Source organism: Mustelus asterias, chromosome 14 (genome assembly GCF_964213995.1).
Source record: "Mustelus asterias chromosome 14, sMusAst1.hap1.1, whole genome shotgun sequence".
In the NCBI taxonomy this organism is placed as follows: Eukaryota; Metazoa; Chordata; class Chondrichthyes; order Carcharhiniformes; family Triakidae; genus Mustelus; species Mustelus asterias.
Genome location: NC_135814.1, coordinates 18893218 through 18907760, shown reverse-complemented (window position 1 = coordinate 18907760; position 14543 = coordinate 18893218). Strand labels below are relative to the sequence as shown.

At 43.5% G+C, this 14543-nt stretch overlaps 1 protein-coding gene across 28 annotated transcripts in view; it reads right to left on the bottom strand.

Moving 5' to 3' along the window:
• Positions 1-4244: 4244 nt before the first annotated feature.
• The window catches only part of neb (nebulin), a 286658-nt gene continuing 276359 nt past the window's right edge, over positions 4245-14543 (bottom strand). For all 28 annotated transcript variants that reach the window (XM_078227934.1, XM_078227935.1, XM_078227937.1 and 25 more), the window contains 4 exons: positions 10972-11064; positions 10497-10643; positions 9218-9324; positions 4245-5162 (listed from right to left, as the gene is read on the bottom strand). In XM_078227934.1, the coding sequence (XP_078084060.1) occupies positions 4989-5162; positions 9218-9324; positions 10497-10643; positions 10972-11064 (521 nt within the window). In that variant the 3' untranslated portion in view covers positions 4245-4988. The remainder of the gene's footprint in view (positions 5163-9217; positions 9325-10496; positions 10644-10971; positions 11065-14543) is intronic.

The window sequence follows — 14543 nt, the reverse complement described above, 5'->3', positions numbered from 1 at the left end:
AAAGCATTTATATGGAGTAAGGGGAAATATGAAGGCATAAGGCAGCAAATTAGAAGAGTAAATTGGAAGGAGGTATTCTTGGGGAAATATACTGAAGAGAGGTGGCAGTTTTTCAAGGAATGTCTGTCTAGGGTTCTTCAGGACAATGTTCCGAGCAGACAGGGAGGAGTTGGTAGGTTAAAGGAACCGTGGTGCACGAAAGCTGTGCGGGACCTAGTCGAGAAGAAAAGGAAAGCATACAAAAGGTTCAGAGAGCTTGGCGAAGATAGGGATCGAGATGAGTATACGGCTTGTAGGAAGGGACTAAAGAAGGAAATTAGGAGAGCCAGAAGGGGCCACGAGAAGGCCTTGGCAAGTAGAATTAAGGAAAACCCTAAGGCATTCTATAAATATGTGAAGAGTAAAAGGATGAGACGTGAAGGAATAGGGCCTATAAAAGGTGAAGGCGGGAAAATCAGTACGGAACCAGTAGAAATGGCAGAGGTGCTTAATGAGTATTTTGCCTCGGTTTTCACAGAGAAGGACATGGGTGGATGTACTGTGGGCTTGCGGTGGACTGAAAAGATTGAGTATGCGGACTTTAACAAAGAGGTTGTGCTGGAATCTTTGAATGGCATCAAGATAGATAAGTCGCTAGGTCCGGATGGGATGTACCCCAGGTTACTGTGGGAGGCGAGGGAAGAGATTGCAGAGCCTCTGGCAATGATCTTTGCGTCGTCGATGGAGACGGGAGAGGTGCCGGAGGATTGCGGATGTGGTTCCTATTTTCAAGAAGGGGAATAAGGATAGCCCAGGAAATTACCGACTGGTGAGTCTAACCTCAGTGGTTGGTAAGCTGATGGAGAAGATCCTGAGGGACAAGATTTATGAGCATTTAGAGAGGTTTAGTATGCTCAAGAATACTCAGCATGGCTTTGTCAAAGGCAGATCGTGCCTTACGAGCCTGGTGGAGTTCTTCAAAAATGTGACTAAACACATTGACGAAGGGAAAGTGGTAGATGTGGTTTATATGGATTTTAGCAAGGCGTTCGATAAGGTCCCCCATGCAAGGCTTCTCGAAAAAGTGAGAGGGTATGGGATCCAAGGGGCTGCTGCCCTGTGGATCTAGAACTGGCTTGCCCAAAGGAGGCAGAGAGTGTGTATAGATGGGTCTTTTTCTAATTGGAGGTCGGTCACCAGTGGTGTGCCCCAGGGATCTGTTCTGGGACCCTTGCTGTTTGTCATTTTCATAAATGACCTGGATGAGGAAGTGGAGGGATGGGTTGGTAAGTTTGCCGATGACATGAAGGTTGGTGGGGTTGTGGATAGTCTGGAGGGATGTCAGAAGTTACAGAGGGACATAGATAGGATGCAAGACTGGGCAGAGAAGTGGCAGATGGACTTCAACCCAGATAAATGCGTAGTGGTCCATTTTGGTAGGTCAAATGGGATGAAGGAGTACAATATAAAGGTAAAGACTCTTAGTACGGTAGAGGATCAGAAGGACCTTGGGATCCGGGTCCATAGGACTCTAAAATCGGCCCCGCAGGTGGAGGAGGTGGTTAAGAAGGTGTATGGTGTGCTGGCCTTTATCAATTGAGGGATTGAATTTAGGAGTCCGGGGATAATGATGCAGCTATATAAGACCCTCGTCAGACCCCACTTGGAGTACTGTGCTCAGTTCTGGTCGCCTCATTACAGGAAGGATGTGGAAAAGATTGAAAGGGTGCAGAGGAGATTTACAAGGATGTTGCCTGGATTGAGTGGCATGCCTTATGAGGATAGGCTGAGGGAGCTCGGTCTTTTCTCCTTGGAGAGATGTAGGATGAGAGGAGACCTAATAGAGGTACATGAGATGTTGAGAGGCATAGATCGGGTGGACTCTCAGAGGCTTTTTCCCAGGGTGGAAATGGCTGCTACGAGAGGACACAGGTTTAAGGTGCTGGGGGATAGGTACAGGGGAAATGTTTGGGGGAAGCTTTTCACACAGAGGGTGGTGGGCGAGTGGAATCGGCTGCCGTCAGTGGTGGTGGAGGCAAACTCAATAGGGTCTTTTAAGAGACTCCTGGATGAGTACATGGGACTTAATAGGATGGAGGGTTATAGGTAGGTCTAAAAGGTAGGGATATGTTCGGCACAACTTGTGGGGCCGAAGGGCCTGTTTTGTGCTGTAGTTTTCTATGTTTCTATGTCTATGTTTCTATCAGAGGGACGTTGTTTACACAGAGAGTGGTGGGGGCCTGGAATGCGCTGCCAAGTAGGGTGGTGGAGGCAGACACGCTGGCATCGTTTAAGACTTACCTGGATAGTCACATGAGCAGCCTGGGAATGGAGGGATACAAACGAATGGTCTAGTTGGACCAGTGAGCGGCACAGGCTTGGAGAACCGAAGGGCCTGTTTCCTGTGCTGTACTGTTCTTTGTAGTTCTTACTGTGACCTAAGCAACTGGATGTTGAATATTTGAACAACATTTTAACTTCTTTCGAAAGTTATAGAATCCCTACAGTGCAGAAGGAGATCTTTTGGCCTATGAAGCCTGCACTGACAACAAGAACCACCTATTCCTGGAACCCCATGTATTTACCTTGCTAATCCTGAAGGTAAGGGGCAATTTAGCATAGCAAATCAACCAAATCTGCACATCTTTTGGAGTGTGGGAGGAAACCCAAACAGACATGGGGAGAACATGCAAATTCCACACACAGTAACCTGAGGCCAGAATTGAATGCAGGTCCTTGGTGTCCTTGAAGCAACAGTTCTAACCACTGTGCCACACAGAGCACATGATCTGATCTTATGGCTTTTTTGGGAAATTGTATTCCTCAACACTGACTTTGCAAATTAAGCTAGAAAATGCTAGAAATATGTAACTCCTATGTTAATGTTTCTCATAAATGCCTTCAATATCAAACATTTTGGTCACAAATTTGCTTGCTTCTGCTGTATTTGTGTTTCTGCTAGACAGGGAAAGCTGAGATGCTGGGTTTTCCTGGTCCTCCTGCTTAAACAAGAGCTGTAGCATCTTCAGATGCAAATAGAGAGGATGAGGAAACATAAATAGGCAATCTGTTACAACTAGAGACTGGGGGGAAAAAAACTTTTTTTGCACATGTTGAACTACTGTTTTACAGATAGAGCTTGATGTGGGAACTCAAAATTCACACGTATGCTGAAGCATTTCTACATTAGGAGAAGGTGTAGGCTATTCGGCCTCTTGAGCCTACTCTGCTATTTATTAAAACCATGGCTGCTCTGACTGTGGCCTCAAGTCCACATTCCTGCCTCACCCATCCCCAACCCATAGCCAAATCCTTGACGCCTGTTGTGAAGTTGCATATGTAAAAATGTGTTTGATAACTGTAAATAGAGAAAAGAAATGCTAAAACAAAAAGAAGAAATGGAGCACTGTCTCTTTAAAAAGCAAGTCCGTGTGCATGGATTTTAAATTGCAAAGAGCAGGCTCCAGAAACAGGTCATTGCAATATTTGTATCAAAACCTCGCAGTCAGTGTTACAACCTAACCAAAACAGGCTTTTGAATTGGACCAGTGAATTTACAGCAAGCACGCAGAAACACAGAACCAATGGAATTCATTAGTGACAATGGGTGAACCTTCCTCACCCTCTCAATACGTCTAGCTGCATCCAGCAGAGTCCTGACCTCCAGCATCCCTCTTATTGCCACTTCTTGAGTCGGAAGGAACGTAGGCGAGGCTCTCATGTAAATCCTGCTGTTTCACGTATGATCATAAAATCACCAAAATAGAAAGAGACGAACTCAAAATATTCCAAAGGGAGCATCACTGGAGAAAGTTCATATTTCCAAAAAGCACCTGGTTGTATAATAGTTGAGAGTGACTGAATTCTGTAATGATTTATTTCACTATTCCTGAATGAGTCTTGTAATATTTGGACAGCATTCTACTGGGATTTTATTCAGTTTGTTAATTGTTTTAATAAGTTTGTCACCAGTTTAAAAATAAAGACCTGTTAATTGTTCATGATAGAGTGTGTCAGATCCTGCTTTAATTTACCAAAACCTACAACTTCCTACTACCTCACAGACACTCGTATAAGATTACGAGGCGAGGTATATCCTTTTGAATGGTTCCAAAATCGAGCAGAGGGAAAAAAATCACCTCCGCGTCGTAACACTCCTTTGTTGCTGAGTATCGGATGTGATGGAGAGATTAAAACTAGAAATTAACAGAATAACTCTTGGGATCCTGCAGTGCATTCATTTTAAAATGACTACGGCGAAGACATTGTGCAGAAACTGAGCTTTATTTGACCCCACGGTTAGTTATCAGGTGTTGAAAAAACAGACAATACATGTACAAGTCAGCCTTGAGTAAGTGAAGTAGGGAGGCTCTTAACATGTTCCTTAAATCACCTCTTTCAAAAGGGTCTCAAATTATGGAAACTAAGTATTCCAGTGACAACATGTTTTTAAAGCTGTTGTATGGAATTTGCAAACTAACTACACATGTCAGGATACAGAAACCACATTACAGTTGATTAAATCCAGTTGTATTGCTGCAACCTCTTTCAACCGTGACCAAAAGTGATGCTATTTAACACATTTTGCATACTTCAAATGAGACCACCCAGTTGGTTTTGGGTATAACGTTATGGAGCGCATCTCTGAATACAAGTTAACTGTTCTGACAAGTTAAACATTGGTTAAAATACACCGAACACCCTAAATGCTAAATGGCTTCTTTACATCAGAAATACAGGTGCACCAGGAGAACAACATAGGCAGCATTGTTTTTTTTTTAAAATGTGCCTAGGATTTGTCGTAAGTTCTGTAATTTGGGCTAATAATAGACTTGGATGTACAATGGGAAGGAAATGGAAGGTTATTGTACTTATCCTTTTATCTCCCCTAAGAAATTGAATCCTATTTGAGAAAATTGAATGATAGGTTGTTTTGTGATTTGCATTTTTGTTTTAGAGTGGGGGGATGGGGGATGAGGGGGATGTCTGCAAGGAAACATCGACCGAGCTTAGATGGCATCCACATAGTTAGCAGGCAGCATGCCTGTCAGCCCAGTCCTTTGTACAGTACCATACATCCATCCTTCATCAATGGACTGAACATTCATAAGGACGTCACCATCTTTGAAAGAGACTTCATCTGCATCAGCTGCTGAATAATCGTATATGGCACGGTAGGTTTTCTGTGGAAAAAAAATAGAATTCATAGAATCATAGAATCTCTACAGCACAGAAAGAGGCCATTTGGCCCATCGAATCTGCCCCGATCACAATCCCACCCAGGCCCTATCCCTATAACCCCACTTACTTACACTACCAAGGGGCAATTTAGCATGGCCAATCAACCTAACCCGCACATCTTTGCACTGTGGGAGGAAACCAGAGAACCCGGAGGAAACCCACGCAGATATGGGGAGAATGTGCAAACACCACACAGACAGTCACCCAAGCCGGGGGAATCGAACCCGGGCCCCTAGCGTGAGGCAGCAGTCTAACCCCTGTGCCACCGTGCCGCCCATTCAGATCATTATCTGGTTGGCACCTGTAAGAGGTTTTACTGTACAGTGCATGCTGATGTGTTCCTGAGCTGCACAAATTATCACAAATCAATAACCAGCCTGATATGTTAGTGTAGGGAGAGAAGCGTGAGGTGCAGTGAGTGGGTGTACCTGTGCGGCAGACTGGTAGATTGCAGGAGTGTGACTAGAAAGGAATTTTCAAACGAGTTGGGAAGATTAATTTTTGATTGCTGTGGCAAAACATGTGAAATTAACTAATAAAGGAGAGAATTTAGTCTCTCGCAGCTCAGAAGCTTTAAGGTAATGGATTATGCAGAACCCTCTGACTCTTGGTGTGTAAACATTGCACAACCAAATACTGAGCCCTGTGTCATATCCAGTAACAGGTATCTGAAAAGTTCAGAACATTTGGCTGATGGGGGGCAGGGGGGTATAACATAGAAATATAGAAACTAGAAGCAGGAGTCGGCCATTTGGCCCTTCGAGTCTGCTCCGCAAATCATTATGATCATAGCTGATCATCAAAATCAATATCCTGATCCCTCTTCACCCCATATCTCTTGATACCTTTAGCCCCAAGAGCTATATCTAATTTCTTCTTAAAATTAGACAACATTTTGGCCTCAACTACTTTCTGTGGTAGTGAATTCCACACAATCACCATTCTCTGGGTGAAGAAATTTCTCCTCACCTCAGTCCTAAAAGGTTTACCCCTTATCCTCAAACTATGACCCCTAGTTCTGGACTCCCCCACCATCGGGAACATTCTTTCTGAATCTACCCTGTCTAACCCTATTAGAATTTTATAAGTTTCTATGAGATCCCCTCTCACTCTTCTATACTCCAGTGAATATAATCCTAACTTAGTCTCTCCTCATATGACAGACCTGCCTTCCCAGGAATCAGCCTGGTAAACCTTCACTGTACTCCCTCTGTAGCAAGGGCATCCTTCCTGCAACCTGGGTCATTGGTACACCTCAACCAGGAAATGTACAGAACATAGAACATAGAAAAACTACAGCAAAAACAGGCCCTTCGGCCCACAAGTTGCGCCAAACATGTCCCTACCTACTAGGCTTACCTCTATCTTACCAACTTCCATGAACCTATCCAAAAATCTCTTAAAAGACCCTATCGAATCCGCCTCCACCATCACTACCGGCAGCTGTTTCCACGCACCCACCACCCTTTGAGTGAAAAACTTACCCACTTGGTGATCATCAGTGAGTGAACATTTTGTATAGTGATGTGCTCATGTACATTCATTCTCAATACAATTGTTAACTCGAGCAAACTACTTCACCCAAATCAAATAATATCTACCAGTATCATCTTAAAAAAAAGACTGAGCACTTCTGCATTAAATAATGCATTTTCTTAGCAAGTACAGAGTGAAAAGCAGAGCACTGCCATTCCCTATGGTGAATGCTAGAAAAAAAGAACACTTGCTTGACTGCAGGGGAAAATGCTGAAATGATCAGCCATCCTGTGAAAAGAACACATGGTGATCACAGGAATAGCTGACAGTGTGGTCACCATGGAATCAGCAGCCCACACGCCACCCTGATGACTGATGGATGTTGAAACCTCTCTCAAGTTTGCTTTGGATTGCTTTGGTAACTACTTCATTTCCTGTGTTTTCCAGGTTGGCAAGATGTCACAAGTGGTGTGCCACAAGGATGAGTGCTGGGACCTCAACTGTTTACAATTCATATGAGTGATTTCGATGAAGAGATGAACGGGATGTCTGCTAAATTTTCTGATGACACAAACATAGGTAGGAAAGTAAATGGTAAAGAGAACTCAAAGAGGTTATAAAGAAATACACTGCCTGGCTCCCCAGTGTCAGATTTGGGGGGTATCCCAAAAATACATTGGGGAATCCCTCTCGGAGGTTTCCAGGTAAGGATTTACCCAGCAATTGTCCAGACGAACTAACTTCCCCTGGACAATTATGTTGCACTGGAAACCACCCGATAAAGCCTTTTAAATTGCTAACTTCGGATGGTTCGACCAGTGATATGCTAATTGTTACTCTCAAAGAGTTGGAAGAAATCACTTTTAACTTCAGTGTAATATATTAAGTACCCAGACCGAGCCTTGTATGTGCCACAGCAACCCACCTACTCCCTCCCCCCGCCAGTATTCTCCACTGCCCACACACATGATTTACCCACCACCCCCCCGCCCCAACCCAACCGGCCTCAAACAACCCCCACTCTCCACGACTTGACTCGTGCCCCTCCCATGATGTCCAAACTCCCCTTGATATCTCAACGCTATCCTCCCCCCCCACCCCACCCCCTGCCTCCCCACCGTCCGAATGTCTGAGCCCCTAACCCCACCAGTGTCCAAATATCCAAACCGACCTCCATGTCTGAACTTCCCCTGATGTCTGGGTCCCCATCCAACCCAATGCCCAATACATCCTCCAATGTTCAACTCCCCACCCATGTCCAAACTCCCATGCCCCCCACATACCATTCACTAAACTTTGACACTTTCCTCTCCCTGACCTATTATTATCAATGGGACATTGAGGGCAGAATTTTCCTGTCCAGCCCGCCACGGGAATCATAGCAGGCGGGATATGGACCATGCAAAGGTCCGTTGACCTCAGGTGGAATTTTCCGGTCCTGGGACAAGCGTGGCTGGAAAATCCTTCCCTTAAAACTCACCTGCTTTACGACAGCTAGTGTCTTTAAAAAAAGGGGGCGAGATGTGACCTCCTTCGCACTACTTCTTTTACACTTTGGCACTGGAACCGGGATGCACTGCGCTGCCTGAGTCTCACCCTGCCTGAGTCAGGAAGGTCAGGCAATTCAGGCGCTTTTGAATTTTGGTGAGGGTAAGTCTATGGAGTGGCAATCTGCCGCTGATTGCTACTGCCAGGAAGTTATGTCCCAATGAAAGGTTAAGTGACTGGGCAAAGATCTGCCAAATGGAGAATAATGTGGGCAAATGTGAAATTATCCGTTTTGGCAAGAAGAATTAAAAAAGAAGCAAATTATCTAAATGGTGAGTGATTTCAGAGCTCTGAAATACAGTGGGATCATGAATCGCAAAAGGCTAGAATGCAGGTACAGTGTAATTAGGAAAGCTAATAGAATTTTATCATTTATTGCGAGGGGAAATCGAATACAAAATATGCTTTTGTTATACAAAACACTAGTGAGATGACATCTGGAATACTGTGTATTAGACTGGTCGCCTTGTTTAAGTAAGCATATAAATATATTGGAAGCAGTTCAGAGAAGGTTTACCAAGACTAATACCTGGAATGGGCAGGTTGCCTAATGAAGAAAGGTTGGACAGGCTAGGCTTGTATCTGCCAGCTGTGACTTGATTGAAACATATAAGATCCTGAGAAGTTTTGCCAGGGTGGATGTAGAGAGGGTGTTTCCTCTTATAGAAGAATCTAGAAGTAGAATCCACTGAATAAAAATAAGGGCTGCCCATTTAAAAGGGAGATGAGGTGAATTTTTTCCGCTCAGAGAATCATTAGACTTTGGAACTCTCTTCCTGAAAAGGTGGTGAAAGCAGAGTTTATGAATATTTTTAAGGGCAGTGGTGGTAAGCAAAAAGGTGATATATTGTTGGGGGTAGACCAGAGATCAACCATGATCTTATTAAATGGTGGAGCAGGATAGAGGGGCCGAATGGCCTACACCTGCTCCTTGTTTGGATGTAAATTTCGATTCGTCACATCAGTCACTTACGCCAGTTGTTGATGGGTGAGAGGGAATAGATGACACGTTTGTCTGCTGTGTAGCAACGGAGGATGATCTCTGCTGTGGCAGGACGGTGGTTTTGGTATGTTGGTAGCCTGAAATAAGCCGGGAAAAGATTGTGCGTTAGTGAGCAGGTACCAATGAGTGCATAAATCATTTAAAAGCTGCTTATCAAAGAAATTAATTGAAGAAAACTAGCTACAGCTCAAAACATGTCCCTTTCTACACAGATAAAACAAGTAAGAGATGTGCAATTGTAAACCAAACTTTCCAGTTCCCTGGGCTGGTAAACTTTCCACAGGTAAAGTCTTAGCCCTATAAGTACAGTGAATTGATAATTAAAATCTACATTTCTTCATGCAGTTGAAATTTTCCACCTTCCTTGGTCATCGTACATTAAAAGCTAAATATCTGATGTGTTAAGAATTGTGAGAGCCAATTCCAATCTCACCAATGATTAGGAGGGAAATTTGAACCAGAAAGCACAGTATCACTGCCATTGCGAAGCTTTCAGGTAAAATGGCCATTCACAGGATTGGCCATAGAGTCACACCATACTAAGTCATAGAATCCATAGAATCATAGAATCCCTGCAGTGCAGAAGAAGGCCATTCAGCCCATCGAGTGTACACCAACCACAGTCCCGCCCAGGCCCTATTCTCACAACCCCACATATTTACCCTGCTAATCCTCTGACACTAGGGTCAATTTAGCATAGGCAATGCACCTAACCTGCACATCTTTGGACTGTGGGAAGAAACAGGAGCACCCGGAGGAAACCCAGGCAGACACGGGGAGAACGTGCAAACCCTGCACAGACAGTGACCCAAGCTGGGAATTGAACCCGGGTCCCTGGCACGCTGTGAGGCAGCAGTGCTTGCCACCGTGCCACCCCTGTTAAACGGTGGGCAGATGTATCATTTAACCAGCTAAACCGTATCTTTTCTATCATCTCTCGTCCCATTTAGTCTAAAGCCAGAATTCTCCGACCTCCCCCGTGGCTGGGATTCTCCAGTCCCACTGAAGTGAATGGAGATTTGGCTGAGCGCCGTATTCTCCGTTCTCACTGGCAGGGAGAAGGAGACTGGAGAATTTATGATGTCTTACAGTGGAAGTGTTTCCTGATAGTATCTTCTGATCAGCTATTAAAAGCACTGGCTGAGGAGGAAGAAAGGATGAGCCACGAGAGAATATGTACACTCCTGCAGCCCGCCATACTTTCCCATTTTTGTAGTACTATAGTCAATATTAAACATGGGTCACTAACTGCTGGTTGCGGTCTGGAAGAAGTTGTTTCCGTTGTCGTAACTAATGGTATGATCAGGTTCAGAAAGTTCCGATTTCTCATCTCCACCACTCAGACTCAGAGCACTAGCAGAGCGTGAGTGCTCCCGGCTGCGACGCTGGGCTTGAACTAGAAACAAACACATTGGAACAAGTGAACAACTAGTTACAATGAAAGCAAAGATTCAGACTGCAAAATATTTTAAAGCAGGAACAAGGCTGTTTCTTTTCCCTCGAAAACCTCTATTCCAGTACAGTGACTAACTACAACTGTACAATCATGCTTCAGAAATTTAATCAAATTTTACCAGCAAATATTTACTTATTAATTTAAAGTAAATCTACCCTGATCTGAAGATTATTCCAAGGAAATTACCAATCTTTGAGCCAAGAAGTACTGCTTCAAAATGGATCCTATCAAATAACCCGTCATAAGAAGAGAACTTGTGCAGACTTACTGCTTAACATGTGCAAACTCCTGGACTGAATGTTGTCTTCAGCTGGGTCATAGTCAAAGACTGAACCAGGGTTGGTACGCCATACACGCAGGTCTGTAAGCAAGGATTTAGGGGGTTAATCACACAATTGGTAGCAGACAAGAATACAGTGCAACTGAGTAAGTTAGCTGAACTGTCAGGAATTTTTTTCCCAGGCAAATGAAAATTAAGATTTTATTTTACATTATCTTATAACTCCTGCTTTATCGTGTCTGCTGTGAATTCCAATTACTTGCCTTGTCTGATAGAATTAATTTCCATAACCTTAGACCATTGTGAAAAAGCTGTGATATGTGAATTAATTAGGAAAATATAAGAATCACATAGCTCAAATAAACGCAAAGTTGGTGGCCATCCAAGTATGTTGAGTACACCAAGTTACTTGTTCCTGCAATCGGCAGGTTTCTGCATTATTTTCTGGAATTAATCCATGATGCAAGTAAATGGCTGACTGACTCGCATTGCAAAGAAATTATGTAGAAATCACAACACGGGCTGTCTGGTTGCTGCGAATCCTCCGCACAAGCTGTGGTTATTCTGTTCCCAAATCCCTTCATTCTCCTTCCCTCAGCCACTGATTTATTCTATTCCTAACTGTTGGCAAGGCCTCTGTTTCAATCCCTAAGGGCGGGGGAAGCGGGGAGCCACTGCTGTATATCGGGCAGAGTGATTATGAGGGTAGGTGCAACCTACAAAAAGATTTGGGTACACATGTATCCATATAAGAATGTAAATCTGAAGGAGACAGAAGGAAGGCATGGCCAGTTCGCATTAGCATTCCAGTTTCCTTATCTTCTCAGTATGTTGGCTTTACAAATGATCCCACTCTTCAACTAGTGAAGCTGCAGGTTAGTTGGTTAAAATGTGAACCTGGTCAACAGTGTCAGCGCCTGCTGATTCTTAACTCCCGTTGCTTGGAGCTATTAATTTTAAGAACAACTTTAAAGGCATGATAATATGATCTCTAACCTCCCTCAGGGATTACATAGACAGCCCGAAGTAGCCATGTTGTAATAACCATTTACAAAGGAAGAAATGAAATATCACTGAAGGTTTAAAGGAAATTAGGCTAGTTCCTTATTATAATTACATCTAGCATTGTGGAAGTCCAAGGATAAGCTGATTTATCAGCTGTGAAACACAGTAAACGAACTATTGGGGTACCCTTTATCGCGATTGAATGAATGAATGAAATGAAATTTTTATTGAATAGTAAGGGATTTGTATCAATGTCTTGGACTTGTACAATTCTCCACATACCTCAGTTTAAAACAAATTAGTGTCAGTGTGCATTAGCTAGTAAATATTATAATTGCCAAGTGGGTTACAACATATATTTTAAAATGCATTTGGGAGTCTTATGTCTGACAACATCATTTAAAATAAATGCAAAACTTGTCTGCATTCCTATTATGTAGATGGCACTGTAATGGATGTGTGTCCATGCCAATAATTGGTCCATGCCAATAATGGAGCAAGGTTTTTGCTTTGTGTTAGCATCCCTGCCTCTGAGTCAGAAGATGCAATGTGTGAAACCCAAGGACGAAATGTTTGGTCCCTTCTCCAGACTGTCCTGCTGACTGAAGGTCAGAGCTGAAGCTCTTAACTCTGGCTTGGCTGAACCGTCTCTCATAGGTTAACAGAGCCCATAAAACTCCCCTGCCATACGGAACCGGTTAGCTGATGGGCTGATGTGAAGATGGCTATGACCTTGGAGGGAGTGTACATGTAGTGACCTGTTATACCGTTATTCCACCTGGAAATCTTTCCATCACTTCATCCCATTCTCCAAGGAAAGGGTGTAAAGATCACAACACCCCAACACTGACCCAGTATGTTTTTTTTCAAACTGAATCAGTCTGTAATTCCTACATGAAACCATTGGGTGCCAGTGAAGCAATCAATTTGAGCTAAAGACACACTATAAGTAGGAGGAACTAAGTGTTTTAAACATTAGTAAGTAGGTTGTAATCCTAATTGAAATAACTCCTCAGACACTGGTGTCCCTTCGCCAAAATCCCTTTATTTACAACTCAATTCCACTCCTAAGAGTGCTTCAGGTACAAGGTCAGAATCCAGAGTGTCAGTAGCCCTGACGCTCCTCAATATATATACAGACAAGACTCCCTGGTTGGGCAGGCAAATATTACCTCAATCAGGGAGCTCATACTCCAGGAGGCCCAACTCATGGGCCTCATTGAGGTCATTACACTAATGTTCTGGGCAAACGCCTATAAAGCATCTGAGATGTTCTACGCCCTTTTCCCTGACAGCCAGAGAAGTTCACAGCCCCCTCAACCTCTCTCTTTCTCACTATAAGAGCCCTGATAGCAAACCCCTCTCAACATGGTTCCCTAATTCTTAGCTCATTTAACTCTCTAATATTGATCATTACCCCGTTTCCCCAAATTCCAAGCTCAACAGCCATCTATCTTCAGTCAGCCTTTGAATACCTGGTCCCTGTTAATAACTGCCCCCAGTGCACTGTGTCCAAAACTCTCAACCCCGCCCTCCCCACCCTCCTCCAATAAGGTGTCACAAACCATCTCCCAAGGTACCGAGAGACAGCAAATTGGTTTTCTTGGATTTCCCCCACTGAGGAGAAGTCTCAGAACACCAGGTTAAAGTCCAACAGGTTTATTTGGAATCATGAGCTTTCGGAGCGTTGCTCCTTCATCAAGCGAGTGATGAAGGAGCAGCGCTCCAAAAGCTCGTAATTCCAAATAAACCTGTTGGACTTTAATCTGGTGTTGTGGGACTTCTTACTGTGCCCACCCCAGTCCAACGCCGGCATCTCCACCTCACTGAGTCAGTCCTCCTCCCTCCCCCGTTCAGCTATTCTAACACCACCAGGGTTATCTGTTCACCACCATCCCATCCCAAAAGTGTTCGCCAGCCAAGCCTCACTTGCTCTTGATCCTCCCCTCACTCCATTCTATACCCTATGCCTCCTCCTCTTGTTCCCTGCTGTCTCACTCTTCTTTCTCACCCTGCCCCCTCCAAATTCATTTGATATTTCTCTTGCAGTACATGTAGTTCATGTGATTCATTAATATGTAAGCAGGTGGAATTAATCTATCAACCACAGATCTGGGTTGGGTACAATTTATGAATTATTTACTAGTCAGGAGAATTCATTAATTATTTGAACAGCAAGGTCAGGATAATTTATTATTTATAGATTTCCATCTTTCATGCATTTCATCTTTTATTCTAAAATCATGACTGCTAATGCTGGAATGAAGTACTGTTGGCAATAAGGAAGAGGAGGCTATTCAGCCCATCACATCTGCGCCAGCTCTACAAGGCTACATATTTAAATTCATATTTTTCTTGAAGAATGTGCATCTCATGCAGTTTTTTTAAATATTTAGAAGTCAGCAATGAGTTGCCAGCGGTAGAATCTCAATTAATTTGTGTCTTTCTGTGTTTGTTATTTGATTTTTTTGTCCTGCAACAGGTACAAATAAAAATGAGAAAAATAAGATGAGTGATAATATTGATATTAATAAATACTATAGCAGTAAAATAAC